The sequence below is a fragment of the Leptidea sinapis genome, chromosome 31, assembly GCF_905404315.1.
Source record: "Leptidea sinapis chromosome 31, ilLepSina1.1, whole genome shotgun sequence".
NCBI lineage: Eukaryota > Metazoa > Arthropoda > Insecta > Lepidoptera > Pieridae > Leptidea > Leptidea sinapis.
Window position 1 is genome coordinate 1,928,864 of NC_066295.1, and position 23,874 is coordinate 1,952,737.

The 23,874-nt window shown below is 34.9% G+C and overlaps 2 protein-coding genes across 2 annotated transcripts in view; one reads left to right on the top strand and one right to left on the bottom strand.

Moving 5' to 3' along the window:
- LOC126974185 (glucose dehydrogenase [FAD, quinone]-like) overlaps window positions 1–16,476 on the bottom strand; it is a 38,606-nt gene extending 22,130 nt beyond the window's left edge. The window contains exon 1 of the mRNA XM_050821623.1: window positions 16,088–16,476. Coding sequence (XP_050677580.1) covers window positions 16,088–16,090 — 3 coding nt within the window. The 5' untranslated portion in view covers window positions 16,091–16,476. The remainder of the gene's footprint in view (window positions 1–16,087) is intronic.
- The window catches only part of LOC126974197 (flotillin-2), a 340,191-nt gene that overhangs the window by 66,673 nt on the left and 249,644 nt on the right, over window positions 1–23,874 (top strand). The gene's annotated exons all lie outside the window — the stretch shown is intronic.

Consider the following 23,874-nt stretch of genomic DNA (forward strand, 5'->3'; position numbering starts at 1 on the left):
GACTTCTTTAGGGGTGGCTTAGAATATTTTTTGATTATACTTAAAGTGGGTGCTCCAGTAATGTTACTGTGTAATCTGAACGCTCCCAAGTTGTACAACGGGACCAGGTTGCGTATAAAAGCGTTACATAACAATGTGGTAGAGGCCACTGTCATTACTGGTTGCGCTAGAGGTGAATCCATGTATATACCACGCATACCTCTAATACCATCTGACTACCCGTTTGAATTTAAAAGATTGCAGTTCCCCTTAAGGTCTGTTCTGCAATGACCATTAATAAATCATAGGGTCAGTCGTTAAAAACGGCAGGGATTGACCTAAGGGGGGACTGCTTCTCACACGGGCAGCTTTACGTGGCTTGTATAGTTTCTTCCTTCCTTCCTCGTGAATCACTCTGTTTGATGATTCGTACCGCATTGGAATGCCTTCGTTAATTTTTGAGTTTATAACGTTCGGACGCGGTCACTTAGTTTAATTATTATATAGTTTGATATCTTATATACACTTAATTTAACAGCTTATTTTTTTGTTCACAGGTATACTTCAGAAGATATTATTAGTACAATTCGATACAAGAGCGGATAGGACATTACTTCATAACTTCTCGATTTGTGGACTACAATAGGGGGAAGTGTAAATGACAACTACGCGAGTGTGTCGAGCGACGTTTTAAATATATTTGAGAAAAAATATAAAATCACAATCAATATTAAACTTCATTTTTTCAAATTTGAATCTTAAAAAAATACAGAAGTGTAATTTTGGATGAGTAAGTATTCAGAAGCTGGGCAACTGTTTCTATGCTTTCAGCCAATTCAATGACAATAATTTAATTAAATTGAAAACAATTTTAATTGCATTATTTAATTATTACGCCTATGTTTAGTAAAAATATTTCATTTCGTAAAATAGATTTGTAGAAAAACTTTTTGATTAAAAACCTCCTGCACGAATTTGGAGGTTATATGCAGGAGGAAAACTAAACGCACTAGTGTGTTAAAAATAACTCTTCACACGCTTAACGATAATGGAAGTCTTTTTGAGCAAGTGTATTTAAAATGCTGTTCTGTTAGAGAGGTCTATACTCGTTAAGGAACAAATATGTCCGATAAGTAAGTAAGTACACATTATTTTTAAATAAAAATATCACACTGTCTCCCATTCTTAATATAAATAGTACAAAACTACCTGAATTTACCAGTGGAAGGCCCCTTTGCTCAGAATGCCGGCTAGATTATGGGTACCACACCGGCGCCTAAATATACGTGAAGCAGTAATGTGCAAGCTTTACTGTACTTCGGTCTGAAGGGCGCCGTAGCTAGTGGAATTACTGGGCAAATGAGACTTAACATGTAGTGCCGCTCAGAATTTTTGGGGTTTTTAAGAATGCTGAGCGGTGCAATGCAGTGCCATTGTAATGGGCAGGGCGTATCAATTACCATCAGCTGAACGTCCTGCTCCTCTCGTCCCTTAATTACTTTCTTCTTAAACAAACATTAAAATTTAACGATATTGTAAGGAAAACGAAAAATAACAACTAAGTGTAATATGAAAACGAAAAATGCGAGTCTTACTTGCACTCCGAGTTTCCCGAACAGGCTTCTTGTGCACAGTTCGTCAATCACATTAATAATAATGAAAATTTAAGAGCGCACTTAACAATATTGTCATATGTCTATGTCAAAGTCAAAGTCCATTGATGATAAACATAAAAAGTTGGACGCCCATCAGCGAACGTCAATTAAATTCACAAGAGAACTATGTGATGTCAGAAGTGTAATTATAATCATTTAGGTTCAAATATGACATACAAATGATTTAAGTTTTCTTTAGTGTTAATTCCGTCAATTGTTAGTTTCACGAGGCATCCTCAGGACGTGTTGTCTCGCCAAAATCTGGCACGAGACTGCAGTCTCGTGTCGGATTGTTTTAAAGACAAATATTGGAGGAATTAACACAAAAGAAAACTTAAATCATTTGTATAATTATGGATTTCCGCAAAGTAACGCCTACTTCAAAAAAAATTCTCAAATATGACAGATAAATGTTTTACCAACGATCACACAAAAATCAAGTTTATATCATTATGAGTGTGAAAAATGATTGCCCCCTTAAGTCGTTTTCATTATTTTACAGCATCAGTTAATATTTTTCTATTAGCTAGTAGCTCCTCTTTAATTTTGTACCATGTCAAACTTCTGATTTCCTAACCGTTGTTGGATTTTATGAAAATACGGCATTCGCCTGCTGATTTTGCCCATTACAATGCAGTGCCGCTCAGGATTCTTGAAAAACCCCTAAAATTCCGAGCGGCACTATAACTGCGGTCGAAACCTTGAGACATAAGATGTTAAGTCTCACTTGGCCAGTAATTACACTAGCTACGGCGCCCTTAAGACAGAAATACATTACTGCTTCACGGTAGAAATAGGCGCCGTTGTGGTACCCATAATCAAGCCGGCATCCTGTGCAAAGGAGCCTCCCACCGCTCAAGGATTTTAGGGTTTCGCATTTTCGCGCCAATCTGTGCTAATATAATTATGATATTAAAATTGATAGCGATTTGGAGAACCGATTTCCGAGAAGTCTCTGACAGCTGAAACACAGTTCATACTAGTTTAGCTGTCTTTGCTCCCTGTTTCCCTGTATGTAAATAATTAATAATATAATTTAGAACTATTTGTAACTTGTAACTACTACTATTCTATATAACTATTATTAATTATTGTAATGTTTGGGAAATAAAGTTATTATTATTATTTGCTGTGTTGGCTATTGCTACAAGATATGAAGCCAAATGCAATTTATGAAGCTCTTCATCCTTGTTGGTATCGTATGTTTATGTACCGGGCTATCTGCTAGGTGCTATGAAACTTGCTCTACTCGTTACAGAAAAAGAAAAAGAGATCTGGCCGTTCACGTGGTAATTGTACTAGGTGATCAATAATATTAGTTAACAATTCGAAGAAATTCTGTCCGAAACCAAAATAATTTGTTTCGGGTGCATACAGGTCCCAGAACCATGTCGTATATTTTAAATAAATATGACTTAGAGCTTACAAGGACCACCCTCTCTTATTATTATTACATTGTTTAATCCTTATGTAACCGATACTTTTATTTACTACGGTCATAAAGTCAAATCAATTTGTTAGATAACTTCAAGGTAAAGGTAGGTCACAGATTATTATTTTTATATTATTGTCGGGACAATATTTACTATGGAACAATATTTTAACAAGCCGAATGACCGAGCAATTTTTTCATTCTTCATTTAGTCAGCGGACTTCAGACCCATACTCATATTTATCTCGGATAAATTTTCGTGAGAATTGTCAAATCATCGGCACATTCTATCGCTCTACAGAGCGCATGTTCGGCCAGATATAGAATATTGCTGTCATCATTCGCCCATGGGAGGCTCCTTTGCACAGGAAGCCGGCTAGATTATGGGTACCACAACGGCGCCTATTTCTGCCGTGAAGCAGTAATGTATCAAAATTACTGTGTTTCGGTCTGAAGGGCGTCGTAGCTAGTGAAATTACTGGGCAAATGAGACTTAACATCTTAAGTCTCAAGGTGACGAGCCTAATTATAGTGCCGCTCAGAATTTTTGGGTTTTTCAAGAATTCTGAGTGGCACTGCATTGTAATCGGCAAGGCGTATCAGTTACCATCAGCTAAACGTCCTGCTCGTCTCTTTCCTTATTTTCATAAAATAAAATTTATAAATAAATACACATTGGTACGTGACCGGGCGGGCACAGGACCATTGCCTCTTGGGTGACAGGAAACAGCACAAACCACGGATGCTGTCATTTCAGTAATCTTAAATAATTTATACGTCTAGATAGAATCTTACTTCTTACTGTTAGGCAACGCATGAAAAAATGACAGTTTTATTACTTTAGTGTTCATGGCAGCTACATCTTACACTTGCGATACGTAAGGCACTTTCTTAAATAGAGGTTAACAGTTCGCCACAATTTTTCGACGTGTTCATAGACGTATAAATTATGTAAGACATTAATGTATGAACTACCTGACACAACAGCAATAATTGTTTTATGCACTTTTAACACTATTTATGTTAGTACTAGGTATATTTTATTGAACTAATGAAATCGGGAAGAGAAACATATATTTATTTATCATATAATTACTTGTAATGATCTTGTATAGATCAACTTGGACGTAATAATACCTGCGTTATTACTACTTATTCATGATACACTGTTTATTTTTTTTTAATTTAATCGTTTCTAGAAGGTTTGAAGGAATGACATAAACAAATGGGTAAAGGTAGTATAAACCCAACTTCTCTCAAGTCTGTTCATCTCACATTTATCCTAAAAGAAGAGATTTTCCACCGATCTACCAAGGAGATTACTAACTACCAAAATGGAAAAATAAAGTAACTGTTAATTATTCTACTTTTGCTCAGACTGCACTTTCTGAGATTATAAATGCTTAATCTCTCTTTCTCTCTTACTTTCCTGGTTCATAAAGATCTATAAACTTCAACAAATCCTAGTTAATTCGACCTACAAGAACAGATTAGAAAATAACCTCTTATAATATAAAAAAAAGTGTGTGTGTAGATACTTATGTATGCATGCAAGAAGTAATACTTCTTAAGCCTAACAAAGTAAAAATCCTTAAAATTATTAATTCCTCGTGTTACTGTACGTTTGTAGAAAGAACAATTTTGCAACGATAGCTTTGACAATTAATCTAGTAGGCTTCATAAGATACATAATAGCTTTAATGGTAAATGTATACACTTTTATAATAAACTCCCAGCCACTGTTCAGGCATTATCTATAAATAAATTTAAATATTTTATAAAAAAAATGGCTCAGTCGTAAATCTTACTACTCCACAGCTGAATATCTAAGTGATCGGACAGCCTGCGACTAGATTATGATTATTTTATAGCTTTAGAAATGACTGTACAATATTGTATATTTTTATTGAAAAGAGCGCAAAAAAAGAATGCTGAGAGAGTTTCTTGCGCCGCTTCTTCTCTCTCAGAGCGCCATTTGTTTCCGGAGCGGTAGTAGTATCTAGTATATTAGAAATGACATCAAAAAGAATTCTAAAGGAATCAATTTTGAGAAAATAAATGCCTTTTAATTATTAAATAACGAATACGGCCGTACGGGCTTGAACCCTTTGCCTATCCTAGTAAAGGACGAGGAAACAAAAAAAAAACGAATGTCGCAAACGTCAGAAAATTTTAGGACCCAACTTCACCCTGTTACTTTTATGTTACAGTGATGCCGGCGCATCTTAAAACTTTGGTGGCTTTGATAGCAATACTGATGTTTGATACAGGATCTAATTATGCAGTGCCACCTGTATGATCTGTAGTGCAAGTGTTGAAGTTCAGTTTCGCCAGGAAACCGTTTTTTATTTTGGGTTTCATATATATACATATATGTGATTTATTTTATGACAGTAAGGGACGAGACGAGGAGGACGTTCAGCTGATGGTAATTGAAACGCCCTGCCCACGTGTTTCGCCTCTACACGAGGCATCGTCGGGAGATGTTGACTCGCCAGTTAGAAAACTCGAAACATTTGGATTATTTTATGAAAATAAGGTTTAAAATAATGTCAGGATTACATTTTTTTTTATTTAAATTTACGTGAATTGATCCCGTAAAAACATCATTCAACAAACGTGTTAGTAATTAAAAATAAATTAATAGCTAAGCTTGCTAATTGATAAGTTCATAGTCGTAGTAGGACGCCCCTTGACCTCATCTTTTATTCAAACAAAAGATTTTCCAATCACTTATATGGAAGTCTTTAGACGCGCGACATGTCACTGCCTATCTGTCAAGGAAACCGTACTTAATGTGTTTGTTTTTTCCCTAACTCTCAAGGCGTGTCTTGTTCTATTGTTTTATGTTAAAAAAAAATCTTGTATACTCATAGTTTAATAATTATTAACATATAGACTTGACATGAAGAAAAAATAACATAACGATTTTCTTACTAGTAGGAATATCGTTTATTATTTTATCGTATTATTTTATTTTCTTTAATTCGCAAAACAAACAGTATTACATAAGATAAATAGGTTAAAAATATAAATCTACTAGCTGACCCAGCAAACGTTGTATTGCCATATAAAGTAATAAATATTGTGGATCTGTGGATGTAACAGAATAATATAAAATCGCGATAGAAAAATAGGTGTTTATCGTAGACGGGTGAAAATTTGAAGTTGTATGTATTTTTTTAAAGTTGTATCATAAGAAAATTAAAAATAAATAATTTATCTAAAATTTAAAAAAAATGGTTTGGACTACCCTTAACATTTAGGGGGATGAAAAAATAGATGTTGTCCGATTCTCAGACCTATAATATAGCAATTAAAATATACCATCGTATACGCTGGTATATTTTAATTGCTATATTTCACCGGGACACCACGGTGCCGCAACCTGTCGCGCCATTGTGGTGCAGTAAGCTACCAAACTATACATCATAGGCCCTTAGTCTATGGTGATAACTACCATCAATCGTCACCAACCTCTGAACGTTGAGGTCTGCATTAAAAGTTCGCAAAAGTCCACGATAAAAAGCGTATGGGCTACCTGATGGTGGTTTTCTGTTGCAACACCAGACCAACATTGCCAGCTTTTTAAGTGGTTTTAAATCGTATAGTCCTGGAAACAGGCGCAAGGAAGCTCTATAAATTGGTAGAACCTGGAATAAAATGCTATTGAAATTCAAATTCAAATATTTTTAATCAAAATAGGATGTGAAATCACTTATTGAAAGTCAAAAAACTACCACCCATTCCAAAATGAATGCCTCAGGCCTGAGAAGAATGGGCGCAACAAACTCAGCGGGCTTTTTTTTCCCTCAAAAATATGTTTTACAATTAAAGTACCATTTACAAAGTAACAAAGTAATATTGTACAATTAAACTTATTATTTAATAGCCTGAGGGCGGTCGCTCCATTCCCAATCTGTGGTATCATTAAGAAAGTCATTTATGTTATAGTAACCTTTACCACACAAACGTTTTTTAACAATTCTTTTGAATAACGTAATACTTTTGTTTTGAACACTTTCTGGGATCTTGTTGTAAAAGCATATACATCGCCCCACAAAAGACTTACTAACTCGACTTAGCCGAGTAGTAGGCATCATCAGTTTATGTCTGTTCCTGGTGTTAACATTATGGTTATGACAGTTTCTAGCAAATTCACTTATGTGCCTATAAACATACATTACATTATCAAGAATATATTGAGAAGCAACAGTCAAGATGTTAATTTTTTTGGAATTTGCTCTCAATGATTCTTTAGGACCTAGGTTATAAATAGCGCGAATAGCCCTCTTCTGCAGCACAAATATTGTATTAATATCGGCAGCGTTGCCCCATAGCAATATGTAGAGGAAACCCAGACATCCAGATGATGATGATTATGTTTGCGTGTGTTGTGATGGTGGAGTTCGTTTACGGAAATGAAGGGCGTCTCTACGCAGCGCAGTGCTGGATCGCCGACAATTCGAGCAGCTCGGCCTTGCACGCGGTAATAACAAAATTGATATAATAGGTGTTTAATTAACATATTGGTTATTGCGGTATTTTTACCAGACTTACATTGTTTTTCAATTTTCCTTTTTGGATTTGGCCTATTTTCGAAACTTTTATTTCAGATATGTACTAGGGTTTGTTACGAAAAATGTGACCAAAATTACCTGTTAGTAAGTCGGAAAAACTAAACAAAATATAAAGTGTATGTTTTTCAAATTTTATTTGTGTATTAATCCTAGCAGTGAGGGTTATCACTTTATAAACATATTGTTTAGAAATGTAAAGTTTTAGTTTATCCTGATGGCACTCCTTACGATACAAGGCTACAGTCATAATAATAGTGAGCTGTCTTCCGTTGCTGATACGTGTTCACAATTATAAATAAATCGAGCGATTGTTGATGTTGTTACATATCAAACATATTATATAAATCCTCTCTAGCTATCATATATATATGTAGTGTTGCTATTTCAAAAACTTTAATGAATTAGGCGTTATTTTGCGGAAATCGGATTTCGCTAAGATTTGTCTTTCAATCTTTATTTGACCGAGACTCAGGCTGATGTCTATATAGCGGACGTAGACTTTGCTTAGACTTTACTTAAGTAAAAGTTAGCTGAGTGTAAGCTCGGCATTATCGTTGATTTCGTTTTGATAGTTATTCAACAGCTGCAATCATGCTGAGCTTAGGATAAGACAGCCCAATGCATAAGTCAAGTTCGCGTTTTATCTCACTCAGCTAAAGTTTTACTGAGTAGTAGTAGATCTCAGCCTCAGTCTCGTTCCAGAACTTGGCGAACATCACCAGCAGATGCCTTGTGGAGGAGGCGAAACACGTGTCGAATTGGTAAAAGATCTATTTGAGCGGAAATGACACTCAAGAAAAACTCATAACACTTGGATTCATATAAAATCAACCAATATAAAAGTGTCTAAAAGCGTATTTTGTTTTTTGCAGACGTAACACTCTTATAGGGGGTTTGTTCTAATCAATTTAATTGATTTAATTCATATTTCAGTTTAAGCTCCTGGTAACGTTACTAATGTTCTAAATAAATAAAATTATAAATAATTATGACACAAGTAAATGGAGCGCTGCATGCCTTTATAAACGGTCAGACTGTGCGAATAGAAACGCGATTGGCTGTACATAATGGAGTGCTTGTCGCCACGTTAATGTATGGAAGTGAGAGTTGGGTATGGCAGAAGAAGCATAAAAGCAGAATTAATGCAGTTGAGATGCGATCACTGCGTAGTATGTGTGGGGTAAGACTGACTGATAGAATTCCGAATGCGGTAATACGAGCGCGCTGAGGTTTGAAAGAGGATGTTGTGACAAGGACTGAAAAAGGAATGCTGAAGTGGTTTGGACACGTTGAGCGAATGAGTGAAGAAAGAATGACGCATCAAATATATAAGGCAAGTGTGTGTGGGCATACGGTCGCGGGAGACCTCGTAGAACATTCGTCGACCAAATTGGGGAAAAGAAAAGGCTCTCCTTTTCGCGGCGAGCATGTATGAAAAGAGTAATGAATGTAGAGGAAGCGCGTGAGGTTTGTAAGGATGTTGATGTTGATGTCAAGCCGTGAGTGTGTGTGTGTGTGTGTAAGTAAATGTGTCTCTTCTTGTAATATCCTTAAATAATACATACATCTGTAATATGCTTAAATTATATTTTTAGTATGCGATTATTTTGTACTATTCGCATGGACGGAAGTGCCTGTTGTCAATATTATGCTGTTCATACATCTTGCAATCTTAGCGAAAGTCTTTGCAAAACTTAGCGAAACTCTCTAAGAAAAAAGCGATTGACTCAATTGTATGAAACGTGCAGTCATTGATAGATTGACAGATGACGGCCATAATCTTGTTAAGATAGGAGATAGCTGAAATTCACTAGGTTTTATGCAACTGTTGGCTTTCAAATTTAGCCGGATTATAACTTCTTCAAACCTATGTGAAATCACTTCACGTCTCAATGCTTTCCCTGGACACAGTGTTAAATAAAGGTGCCTTACAATATATAATATGTATTGTATTCATTATATTTGACTTGCTACCGGATTTTATGATCATATATTTATGTAAGACGTATTTAACATCCTAATTTACACATTATCGGACGTTTCACGCTTTTTTACTTGTCTTAATGAAGACCCATACGGCAAATTTTTATTAACATCATAGATTTTCCATTGCCGTCACTAAATATGATAATGACTATAAAAAACGCGATACTAAAGGTGATGATGCTGTAAATATTTCTCAATGCACCAGATTTTTTTCTGCATCCAGCAATAGGGCGATTGGGAAATTTAATTGGGAATTATTTCAAAATTTATTGTGAACTTTGTACCGAGCGAATAGTGAGTATAGTGAATCATAACTATTTACATATGAGTGACAGCAACTATTCTTTGTAAGCTCTGCGCGCACGGAAGGTGTGAAATATGACAGTGACAGTTTACATTATGTCATATGTAATAAGTAGGATTATGAATAGGACTGAAATCGCTACAAGCAATGAAGCTTTTGATGTTTGATCATTGATAAGTCTAGATGGACTATGACAGCTGTGAAAACTTCGAACATAATTTATAATTTAGAACTAACCTCTATTTTGAGATACTCACGCACACTAACACAAAGTGTAATACAAATCGCGAGTGTAAGACGTAGCTTGTTATACACAGTAAACTAATATTCCTGGCCTCTTATTATCGATTGTCTAACAGCAAGAGACTCTCCGTGTCTGGAAATCTTCGTATGAACATTGAATTTTTTTTTTCGGTTCGTATTCCAAAATTCCATCTCAATATGGAATCGACGAGCAAGGGATCTTTTGTCACTTCTACGCAGAGTTATTAAGAGAGAGAAAAAAAACACAGCCAAGTTCTATATACAGTCGCAATCCTTGATTGGCAGCCGGAAATTAATGTTTTTTTTTTGTTTTTGTAATTTCAGTAATTTATAGAATGTTCTGTTGATCTCTATTTTCAATTTATCTATGGGATTACATATTAGTATTTTTAATTTGGTATTTTTGTGAATTTAAATCCAGATCAGGATTAATGGCTAGAGATGGCATAAAATAAGGCCACGAGAAGCGGAGTGGTCTAACTACATACAATACTAAGTAAATAATTTCGAACAGTCAACATAATTTTGGTACAAACAAGGCGGTCTAAGTGATTAAATGATAAATTATAATAATATACATTTAAAAATTTAAATAACTTTAAGGCCACGGTGATTATACCATATCATTAATTATTTCTTTTTTATATAAGAAGCTAACGGGAAAGAGGTTCACGTGATGGCAAGCGGGAAAGCAATCATGTAGACATCCCCAACTCTATTTACTACTAAATATCCGGACGACCGAGCCTTGCTCGGATTTTTAAGAATGTACAAAACTTGAACAAAAAAAATACTAATAGGACATCTGGATTCGAACCGGGGTCTTCTGCTTTCCGGATCACCCAATGTCCCATCTGAGCTATAATAGTCTTGTATATAGTGGCGAAATTTACCTTTGTATTCTAATGTTATTGTAGCTGTTTCTCATTCAAACATGGATAAAACCATTTTTTTTTAAATTGAAACCTAGCTAGATCGATTTATCACCCCCGAAATCCCCTGCATACTTAATTTTATGAAAATCGTTGGAGCCGTTTCCGAGATTCAGATTATATATATATATATATATATATATATATATATACAAGAATTGCTCGTTTAAATTTACTACTAATACGAAATAATCATCGAAACAATCTCGTGATGAAGCAGGAAGCTGGGCATCGGAGTTCGTCAAGAGAACCATATATTCTCGCTGTGTTTGGGCTTATCAGAATCGTCACGAGACTTGACTAGTCTTTCTATAGTATATAAATACCCTTTCGTTTCACTATATTGCTAATGTCCCTCATAAAAAGGGCATAAAAGGCATTTATTTTCTCAAAATTGATTCCTTAAGAATTCTTTTTGATGTCAATTCTAATATACTAGATACTACTACCGCTTTGGAAACAAATGGCGCTCTGAGAGAGAAGAAGCGGCGCAATAAGTCTCCCAGCATTCTTTTTTTGTGCTCTTTTCAATAAAAATATACAATATTGTTATTTCTATCGCTATAAAATAATCATAATCTAGTCCCATGCTGTCCGTTCACTTAGATATTCAGCTCTGGAGTAATAGGATTTATGACAGAGCCATTTATTTTTTAAATTTAAATTTATTTATAGATAATGCCTGAACAATGGCTGGGACTTTATTATAAAAGTGTATACATTTACTCTTAAAGCTATTATGTATCTTATGAAGCCTACTTATTTCTAGTGTCATAACATTACCACTTGTTAATAAAATTTAATACTACAACTTTAAATTACAGTAAGGTAGTAATTAAAAAACTGAGGCTGAAATCTATAGAGCGTTCTTATAATTTGCTCAGATTTTACTTAAATAAAACTTAACTAAGTGTAAGCTTTACGATATCTTTGATTACATCTGTATAGTCAAATGACATTTGAATTTATGCTGTGCTTAAGCTGAGACAGACCGATGCAAAAGCCAAGTTCGCGTTTAATCACACATAGTTAAGTTTTACGTAAGTAAAATCAGAGCAGTCTTAGTACGCTCTATCGATCTTTGCTTAAGACCGAAAAAGTCCCACCCACACGTCACAACCCTAAATTTACCCGTTATTATCTTTAAACTAGCCGCTGGCCCCCGCTTCTCTGGGTGAATTTTAAAAGGAAATAAATAATACAATAAATAAATAAGCAGCCATAAACCATCTAGGATAAATTTCGCATCGAATGGTGGTAGTATCATGTCGATACGATCAGTGGTATAGGCGTGAAAGAGCCTCAAACAAAGACCATTTCAGACGCATATAAATAAGATATAAATAACTCAAACAAGATAGGGGGCAAAGAACGCTGTTGCTATTCAAGATTTCTTCAGTTAGGCGACCTATATACTGATCGAAAAACAACCAAGACCATCTCATACGGAAATGGTGGTCAGACTCGTTTTCATAAATAAAGAGTAGAACAAGGAAGACGATAAGTGACTGTACTCAATGACACTCCAGACTGTTCGATGTTATATATTATTAGCACAATGAAAGTAATACGAGTTTAGTAAAACAAATCGCTAATTTTTCCCTTGCAGCGCGCGAATAATTTGCTTTTCTCTTTTTAAATCTTTGATTGAAGGATATACATTCGAAATAGATTTAATCCGTGTGGGGATGACTTAACCCCGTTAATCCATTTCACGCCAACACCAGGCAAAAGAGATAGCAGATAGATAATTTTTTCTTATGAAAATAAGGGACGAGCCGAGCAGGACATTCAGCTGATGGTAATTGATACGCCCTACCCATAACAATGCAGTGCCGCGCAGGATTCTTGAAAAACCCAAAAATTATTTGCGGCATTACAATTACGTTCGTCACCTTGAGACATAAGATGTTAAGTCTCATTTGCCCAGTAATTTCACTAGCTACGGTGCCCTTCAGACCGTATCACAATAATGTTTACACATTACTGCTTTACGGCAGAAATAAGCGCCGTTGTGGTACCCATAATCTAGTCGGCTTCCTGTTGAAAGGAGCCTTCCACTCAAGGTGACGAGCGCAATTGTAGTGCCACTCAGAGTTTTTGGGTTTTTCAAGAATCCTGAGCGGCACTGCATTGTAATGGGTAAGGCGTTTAAGAAGGTCCTGCTCGTCTCATCCCTTATTTTTCATAAAAAAATGTGAGTAAAGTCTGAGCGAAGTCTAAGTTCGCTCTATAAATCTGAGACTTAATAAGACGAACATAGCTTCGATGCCGCTCGGAAGTTTTGATTTTCAAGAATTCTGAGCGGCACTGCATTGTAATGGGCAGGGCGTATCAATTATCATCAGATGAACGTCCTGCTAGTTGTCCCTTATTTAAAAAAAAAAGACTATACAATTTGAAATACGGGCAAAACAATCAGATTTTTGTTGCAGGAAGGCTCTTAATCTTGTAATGTTTGTGCAGCGCAACGAGAATGACTTCGGTCATCTGTAGACATCAAATTTAACATACTGATTCTGTTTCGATGACAATTGCATAATAATGCTTTGCAGAAACTGTATGTTAATACAATAACTATTCAACGGTCAACAGGAAATTGAGCACACGCGTTTATTTATAATAGGTACCTCGTTGTAAGTGTCACCACGTGACATAAGTCTTAAAAGAAAGGGATTGCCAAAGAACTCTGTTTAAAGGGAATATAAAAGCATCAAATGAATCTCGTGGTGAGGCCGGAAGGTAGGCATTAGAACTCCTGAATATCTTTATATATAGTTTTGGCTTACCAGAATCGTTTCGAGATTTGAGTACTCTTTCTATCATCACTACATATTATTATAAAACTAAGTCCTCCGCTGCGTCTGTCTGTCTGTGCGCGATAAACTCAAATACTATTGCACCGATTTTCATGTTGTTTTCGCTATATAATTTGAGTCAGATTTCAGTATAATTTGATAAGTTTTTTTTATATATTTGTGTAATCATTAACGATATTTGTTGGATAAATTTGGTGTCAGAAAAATTAAGCCCACTGGGAGCTTTCATCGAAAACACTGTCTGAACAATGTATGGTGTAATTGTGACTCTTATATAGATCTACTAGCTGACCCAGCAAACGTTGTATTGCCGATATTAAAATCTCGATACAAAAGTAACTGTTGATCGTAGATGGGTGAAAATTTGAAGTTATGTAAAATTTAAAAAAAAAATTAAAAAAAAATTTAGCGTGGACCACCCTTAACATTTAGGGTGATGAAAAATAGATGTTGTCCGATTCTTAGACCTACCCAATATGCACTCAAAATTTCATGAAAATCGGTCAAGCCGTTTCGAAGGAGTTTAACTACAAACACTACAACACCGCGACATGAGAATTTTATATATTGGATATAAAAGTCCGCAATGGCAATTAAAGTCTATCTGTTAATGTTAACATACTATATCCATTTTAATACTTTAAAAAACGGGCAATAATAAAGCGGTAATGTAAAAGTTGTTTACACAAATACAATATTAATACTTATCATTTTTTATTACGACATTCGTTTTTTGTTTTATTTTAACTCATAAACCCAGATTACACATTTCCGATGGCTTTAGACTACGTTATTCCCAATACTTTTACTACAAATCTTTTTTTTTCTATTGACAGAACAGCGTCTGTCGAGTTAGCTAGTAATATGTACGAAATTCGTGTAATAAATGAAAGTGTGCAACGGGAATACGTTGTTTGTCCGCGATGAACTCCTGAACCACTGAACCGGTTTTAATCAAATTTTGTACGCAGTGTGTGTAGTTTGATCCAACTTGAGAGACAGGGTACTTTTAATTATCTGTTAATACGGCTTTGCTCACGTATTTGTCGGTGTCGGTACCGACTAGTTTCACATTATTAACAGATAATTTAATAATGACTCACGAAAGTTTATTAAATTTAAGGGTACTTTTAATTTCGATTCGCAACCCTTATTATTTATAATAAGGGTATATAATATAAAACGATAAAAACAGGCCGGGATATTTGAGGCCTGTTATTATCGGTCGTCTAACAGCAAGGGACTATATCTAGACGTATAAGTTATATAAGATTTCGTAATTTACAAAAAATTATTTAAATTGAGATTTTGTGCATTTGTTTCGGTGAACCGGTTGTCATCTAGTACTATAAATAATACCCTTTCGTTAGACTTTAATGCTTGTGTCCCTCATTACCATTACATTTTAGGGCTCATATAGTATGCAAATTTAAATATGTATGCACTTGATAATAGATAATATTATATAATACTTAAACCATCATTCTTGTGGTGGGCCATGTCGTTCCCTTCCCTAATATGTGGTTGAGAGAGGTGATGTGTGATGTGGACTATAGTCCATGCGTATTCTAGTAAGTAGCTGTGAGTTTCTTGCCACTTCTTCTCATTAAAACATAACCTTTTTCCGAAGTGGTGGTAATGGGAAAATTTAAATTTTTGATATATTAGTGTCTTTTATTTTCGTAAATGAATTGTTGATTTTAGTATTGATTTGATTTATTTAATTGCCGTATTAGTTAACTTAAATGTGTTCAAAAATCAAATAAAATACTGACATCGAAATTAGCTATTGTTCTATAATTTTTATAGTTAATTTAAATAATACCATGAATATAAGAAAATTATTGCTAGGCGTCAATAAAATTAATTTTTTAATAATAATTAATTTTAGTAAAACATTAAATTTGATCCACAGGATCAGGAGGATATTTATATTTAACGTAACTAATTTTGGGAAAAATTGCGCAATATTGGACACAAGGATTAGTATGGTCATGCTTGTATCAGATTAAGTTACCACTGCTTTGTTTTGAGAAATATTTTTTACCACTTAGAAAAAAATAGAAGTAATTTTAAAACACCGAAAATTAAATTCTTACACTTCACTTTAATAATATTGAAAAATCGTTAACTCACCATTTCAATAAACAGTTGATATGTAATGTCCCTTAATAGTTTGTAGTTGTTTCACGGCACTATGCACACAAACTGAAAGCATTCATATCTGTGAGACAGGCGCGTATGTAGACTTCCTCTCGCTACAACTGTTCAGAGCTGGGTGCCGCCACATGTTTTATTCAACTGAGGAAATTCAGAATTTTTCACAAGGCCATAGTCCTGTGTCAAGTGCAATAGACTTGGCTGAGTTCAATGCGATCTTGATTTCACTACGTATGCACTCGCCAAACCAATATAGAATACATAAATTCAATTTTTTTCCGAAAAATTAAAATTAAAAAAAATAGTCGCGCGTTTTTTAAAATAATACAATAATAATTAGTGTGGGTGTTTTACGACCGCTTTGTGTGATGTGTTTAGAGTAACTAATAGGCGATTTGATCTGTTCGTCACAATACTCGTTTTTATCTTTTCACAAATGTGACAATTAATTATCAATCATGTATTTCTTAATTCGATTCCACTTTGATATCGATGTTGCATGATTCAATGACACCTTATCGTTTGTAGTTTGTATTTTTATGCACCTATGATGCAGTTGTGATAATAGATGTATATTGAACTGATATTCTTAATATTTTTTTTTATTAATAAACGATTCCCAAAATTTATCGTTATTATCTTTTTTTAGAAATGATACTTTGATTCTTTAACATTTTTTTTTCAAAAGTTTATTTAACCACAGTTTGGGACTGGAGCGACCGCCCTCAGGATATTTAATTAATCTTGTTGTAACAAAATTTGATTGTAAATTAAGATGCACGCGATTTTATGTCTGACGCCATTTTTTGTTTGGTTTCAATATAAAAGGTTAGTTCAGAGGCACACGTTCTACGAGTCCTGACTCAGTGGAGAATGAGTTCTATAAAGATTGGTCTAACTGTTTACTACGGTGGTTTCAACGAATCCAAAAATGCATAAATTGTTTAGATATATGCATTGAAAGTCATTTGTCTTCAATCTTTTTTAGAATTTGAACTTGAAAACCTTTTTTTTAATGGAATAGAAGGAAACGAGCGGGTCACTTAATGCTAAGTGATCACCGCCGCCCACATTATTTTGCAACACCAGAGGAGAATCACAGGAGCCTTGCTGGCCTTGAAGGAAGGTGTACGCGCTTTTTTTGATGGGTACCCCCATGTCTTATCGTCCCGGAAACACCGCACAAGGAAGCTCATTCTACAGCTTTGCTGTTTGGTGAAAGAAAGTTCCTTGACAACCGCAGTGTGAAGGGATGCCACCGATGCTATTGTTGATATTCTAATTGGTGGCGGGTAGTGCGAAGGTGGACTTCGGACCAGATATGACAGCAATACTCTATATGTGGCCGGACCTATAGAGCGGCTTAGTAGAGCGCTAGAATGTGGGCTCATTTAAAACCATTTTTTCACGATTTGTAAAATTTTGTTGTATAAATTTTTTTTCTTCTGATGATGTAATAAAAATATCTTCACATTATAATTTGAGTCTAAGTCCCGAGAGCTCTACCGTAAAGGTATAAATCATCTTCCCTGAATTTGATTATGAGAACATTGACAAATCGAGCAAGACGCTCTTTTAATGGTAAGTGATACGTCCTGCCCATTACAATACAGTGCCACTCAGGATTCAAGATTGAAGCCAAAATTCAGAGCGGTATCATAATTGGGCTTGTCATAATGAGACATAAGATTTTACTCATAAGCCTAGTCATTTCACTATTGGGGGATGTATCAAATCGGAGCACGATGATGGTTGCGCGTGGTATTGGTGAATTCCACCTTCGCACGACACGCCACAAGTTAGGATATCATCCCCACCATCTGGATGTATTGCGGTCCACTATAGTGCGGTTTTCAAGGAGCTTTCTTCCACGTACTACAAAGCTGTGGAATGAGCTTCCTTGTGCTGTGTTTCCGAGACGATATTACATGGGTACCTTCAAAAAAAGAGCGTAAACCTCCCCTAAAGGCCGGCAATGCTCCTGTGATTTCTCTGGTGTTGCAAGAGAATGTTGGTGGCGGTGATCACTTAATACCAGGTGACCCGTACGCTCGTTTGTCTTCTTTTTCCATGAAAAAAATATTGATTCAGTCGTTACACGGCAGAATATAGCGCTGCTGCGATACCCCCCTAGCCGGCATTTTGTCGAAAGAAGCCTTCCCCTGGTGAAAAGACACGGCAGACATGTAAAGTAGGATAAAACCTATATCTATTCAAATATATTTTATCGTGTAAAAAGATTTTTCAATTTTTCAGTACCTAACTGCAATTTTATAACCGCTAAATATCTGAATGAAATGATCGTGAGTGTACTTTGATTGTTTTTAACACTCGCGCGGATGAGGGTTAGTGTGTGTGACACGCGTCATATTATCACATGATTTATTATTATTATGTGTGTACAATATACATAAATATTCAGTTCTCGTTGGGAACATTCTTTGTTACGATATTTAAATGTTAATTATAACCGGTAGTTTGAGTATATTTAAGTAAATATGATAATTCAATCAGTCTGTATTTAGTGGTTAAAGATTTGTTTGAGTATAAAATATTTTGCTCTAGTAACAAAGTAACACCAGTGGGAGGCTCCTTTGCAAAGGATGCCCGCTAGATTATGGGTACTATAATAATAAAACCAAGCAGTAATATGTAAAAACTATTGTGTTTCGGTCTGGCACCGCAGCTAGTGAAATTACTGGGCAAATGAGAGTTAACGTCTTATGTCTCAAGGTGACTAGCGCAATTGTATTGTCGCTCAGAATTTTTGGGTTTTTCAAGAATCCTGAGCGGCAATGCATTGTAATGGGCAAGGCGTATCAATTACCATCTGCTCAACGACCTTCTCGCCTCGCCCCTTATTTTCATAATAGAAAAACACACACAAGTACCGATAATTCACACAAAGCTGGCAATGCGAAGTAAAGTTTTTCCAAAATAAAACTTTTTGCCACTACAAAATAACATGACATGGAGGACTAATTTTAAACATTTTTTTAATAACAGAGAAGATGTTTATTCTTATAAGCTCAGAAATTTCTCTTGCTACGACGCCCTTCGAACCTAAATATGGTACTCGGTAATGCTTGCACAAAGTCAAAGTCAAATAAACTTCAATCAAATAGGCAAATAAATAAGCATTTTATTTAAATTACTGAATCTACCATGTGTGCACATAACTGGTTCACGACAGAAAAAGTCTTGTCATATCTGTTTGAAAGGCTGTAGGAGCTGTTCGTTATGTTTACGGATGTAGAACTTAAGATTCAGAAATTTTCCAGCGAGATGTAGTTAATTGCCGGTAAATGATGAATGACTGAAGTTCAAGATTATTTTAGTTATTTATAGGCTGCACTATATTGCATATTTGGACTATTATTGAAGCCGAAATGCCTTCATAGTCATATCAATCAAAGTTCCGGGTGGTCTGGGCATTGCCGGCGCAAAACTGGTTTCTTAATCCCTTCATTTTTGAAGCTTTTTAGTATTTTTAATAGTTGCTATCACACACTTTCAACTATTCTGTAGTTGCCATTTGATTTACTAATTATTATTAATATTATCGTACAGCATTGTTTTAATCTTGAACGTATTCTTTATTAGTTTTATAACATGGCAAGGGGCTATAAGTCTATCTCCAAATTCACGGATGATAATGTTTTCACATTACTTCCATTAGTTACAGTGTAAAATTTCAGTAATACCCTATGTTTGGACTCATATAAAGGACATGAACGCTCCGAAGAACGTTACTACGTTAGTGCCTGAGGTGGCGCTGGTGACAGTGATTCTTATAGCATAAGTCGAATTGATATTAAATTTTTTAAACAATTTGTTTTTTTTATGTGATGATGATTTCTAAGTGATGATTTCAAACATAATCCCAAAAGTGAGGGTTATCACTTTAAAAGATAACAAATTGTTTACATTTGAAACAGCGACATCTCAAGTCAATTTCCTAGTATGCAGAATTTGGGATTGAGCATGTTATCAACTGTAAAGAAGATCCTGTAGATGAAGCCACAATCTGAGAGTTGAATAAGACATATCAATATTTATCAACGATACGTCACTTTAACGTATGGCTCCGCGGAAGAGCGCTCGCACGGAACGCGAGAGGTCGCGGGTTCTAGTCCCGCAACGTTCATAAATTTTGTTTCCAAATTTAATTTGTGTAATAATTTTTTTATGCATAATATTATATATTTTTTTTACATGAAGCGAAGAGCACCGGGCTCCGGATTTTTTTTATAATACATTATATAGCACCTCGAAACTTTCATTTTCATTAATTCAGATCTTTAGTACAAATTTTTCATTAGAAGTTTTACTTTTTTTCGTAAATATCTTTTTAGCTGCAATTTTTTGATGTTATTTTTTATAGCATTTTTTTGGAACTTCCCTTTTGAGTACATTTGTTCATTTTTGGCTGTGGAAATAAGAATGAAACCAAGAATATGCAAAATGCTATAAAGCTGACAACACTGTTAATACAATAATATATATATTATTACAAGTGGGAGGCTCCTTTGCACAGGATGCCGGCTAGATTATGGGTACCACAGCGGCGCCTATTTCTGCTGTGAAGCAGTAATTTGTTGGCATTACTGTGTTTCACTGTGATGGGCGTGGTAGCTGGTGAAATTACTGGGCAAATGAGACTTAACATCTTATGTCTCAAGGTGATAAGCGCAATTATTGTAGTGCCGCTCAGAATTTTTGGGGGTTTTTCAAGAATCCTGAGCGGCACTACATTGTTATGGGCAGGGCGTATCAATTACCATCAACTGAACGTCCTGCTCGCCTCATCCCTCATAAAAAAAGAATACAATGATAATTCTGAAGTTTCGCGAATGTCAAGCAGCCTTGCAAATAAACGCGGGAAACGTTATACGTCCCAATAAACCAATCATAAGCGAAACGTTTATTTGTAAACATTCATACCATATATGCATATTCTTTGTTTATTCTCAGTTATAACTTTATACCACGTTTAGGTTTAGGTTAGGTAGGTATAGCTAAAGTCGCGCTTCAAGTAATGTGCCTCTTGTAAGTTTATTTCAATTGAAATTTTTAATAAATTACATTTTATTTTTTGTAATCAATTTACAATATTTGTAATGTTATGTTACTATTAATAGAACCATTAATAATTTTTTATTTATATTTTATTTAATATGTACATATATTGGTACTTTTAACTTGTAATTAATTTGCTTGCATTATTCTATGTACTATTTAAGTGTGGAAACTTTTATTGGTCAACATTTTATGTTTTATTTTTTAAGTGTATTAAGTTGTACTGTTTGTGTCCCGAATAAAATGATATAAATAAAAAATGAAAAATTATAATAATATTTAAATAAAACACTTTTAAAGGATTAAAACGCGTGTAATTGTAACGGTTTTACATTAGATGTTTGCGTAAAAGTTACATTTTTATTTTAGTTAACCCGACGTTTCAAGACCTTTCCAGATCTCAATTTGTCGTGTAGTCCCCCTGAAAACGCAAACACCTAATATAAAACCGTTACAATTACACGCGTTTTAATCGTTTAAAAGTGTTTTATTATATAATAATATGTCGATCATGTCAACTCTGCACTACATGTTATGCCTCTTCGGACATTCACTTAAACACAGCCACGGCCACATTGACGCATCGTCACGAGTCAAATTGATTCACTTCCTAAAAAATTATAGCATTTCTTAAAGAAATTTTGTTGAACTTTCTGGTGAAAGGCCACTCCTTGACTTTACTTAGTATCTCCTGTTTTTCAACACTATCATAGTTCACACAAAGGTTTCCGAAAACAATACAAAACAACATGTTGTAATTGGAAGCGTCCCCTTCCGGCCTCCAACTTAAGGTATATTTCCCAGTCCCCACGGATAGCCACTTTTAGTTCCTGGCGTGAAAGTAAGAAAAATTATTTATTCACTTAAGTCAAAATGGCACTTATTAATGTCAAAGATTTATGTATCTTTGACGACCCATATAGCTGAATGGTTAGTGACCCTGACTACTAAGCTAGAGGTCCCGGGTTCGAATCCCGGTCGGTGCAATCATTTATATGATGAATATGGATGTTTGTTTCCGAGTCATGGATGTTTAAATGTATTTATGTATGTTTAAGTAAGTATATTGTATTAAATATATCGTTGTCTTGTACCCATAGTACAGGCTATGCCTAGTTTGGGGCAAGATTATTTGTGTAAAAGTTGTCAATAACAATGTATCTTCGGAAAAATTAAGCTTTAATGAGAAGAAGTGGCAAGAAACTCATTGCCACCTTTTATTTTATATTTACAGATTCAGCATTTTACATTATATTTCACACTATAATTATATACCAAAAGCAGTGAAACGTTTTGACTTACTTGTGTAAGTAAAAAAAAAAGAAAAAGAGTAACGAGTGCATCTTATGAGCAGGGATCTTCATAGCTCATTTTAACCGACTTCAAAAAAGGAGGAGGTTCTCAATTTGGCGGTATTTTTTACCTGTGGAAGGCTCCTTTGCACAGGAAGCCGGCTAGATTATGGGTAACACAACGGCGCCTATTGCTGCCGTGAAGCAGTAATGTGTAAACATTACTGTGTTTCGGTCTGAAGGGCGCCGTAGCTAGTGCAATTACTGGGCAAATGAGACTTAACATCTTATGTCTCAGGATGACGAGCGCAATAATTTCAGTTCCGCAGAATTTTTGTTTTTTTCAATAATCCTGGGTGGCACTGCATTGTAGTGGGCAGGGCGTATCAATTACCAGCAGCTGAACGTCCTGATCGTCCCTCATTTTCATAAAAAAATGTTTATTACCTCAAAACTTACGACTGGGTGAACTGATTTAGATATTTCTTTTTTTATTTGAAAGCTAGTGCTTCCCGTGTGGTCTGACACTGACATCCATGAGAAAACCATAATAGTCTTGAATTTGATATAAATAAGTGTGCGACAAATGGGCAAATTCTTTTTTTATTGGAAAGGATATTCTTCAAAGGTAGTTTGGCGTGAGTTTGGTTAGGTTCTGATAATGGGGTCCATAGCAAAACAACGGAACTCTTCAATTCTAAGGAGCAAATTAACGATACTCGGCCGAATATTTTCTATGCTATCCGGATATTTGAGTCACCTAACGTAACGTCGTTATGATCAAGTAATTGTTGTGGTCGAATATGATGATCAATGGAACTCCTCAACGACTTACAGTCAGGGTGCGATCTGTGGCAAAATTTCTAACTGCCTGTAATCGAATTGCAATGCGCTTACGTTCATTGCTGCATTGAAAAATTTTGTGGTTCTATACATATTTAGACAAATTATTAGTTAGTCTACTTCAGATTCACTAAAAATCAGAAAATAAAAATAAAACAACCAACTTAAAAAGAACTATTCCAAAACAATAGATATAATAACTTACTCCATATTATATATATATTGTTTAGGAATAGCTTTTTTTTAAGTTGGTTGGTTTATTATATATATTTGATTATGAGGACAGGCAAAGGGTTCGAGCCAATACAGCCGTATTCGCAAAATTTTAATAGAATAAGCACGATGAATAAATAATTTTATCGAGCATGTAGTACGCAACATAACACATTAAAATTGTTTGTTTTATTTTACAAATAAAGGAACGGTTTAATTTATTCAACAATTTGATATATGATAAATAATATTATAAAGAGGTAAAGTTTTTGAGGTTGTAAGGGGTAATCTGTGGATCTACTGAGCCGATTTTGAAAATTTGTTACCAATATTGAA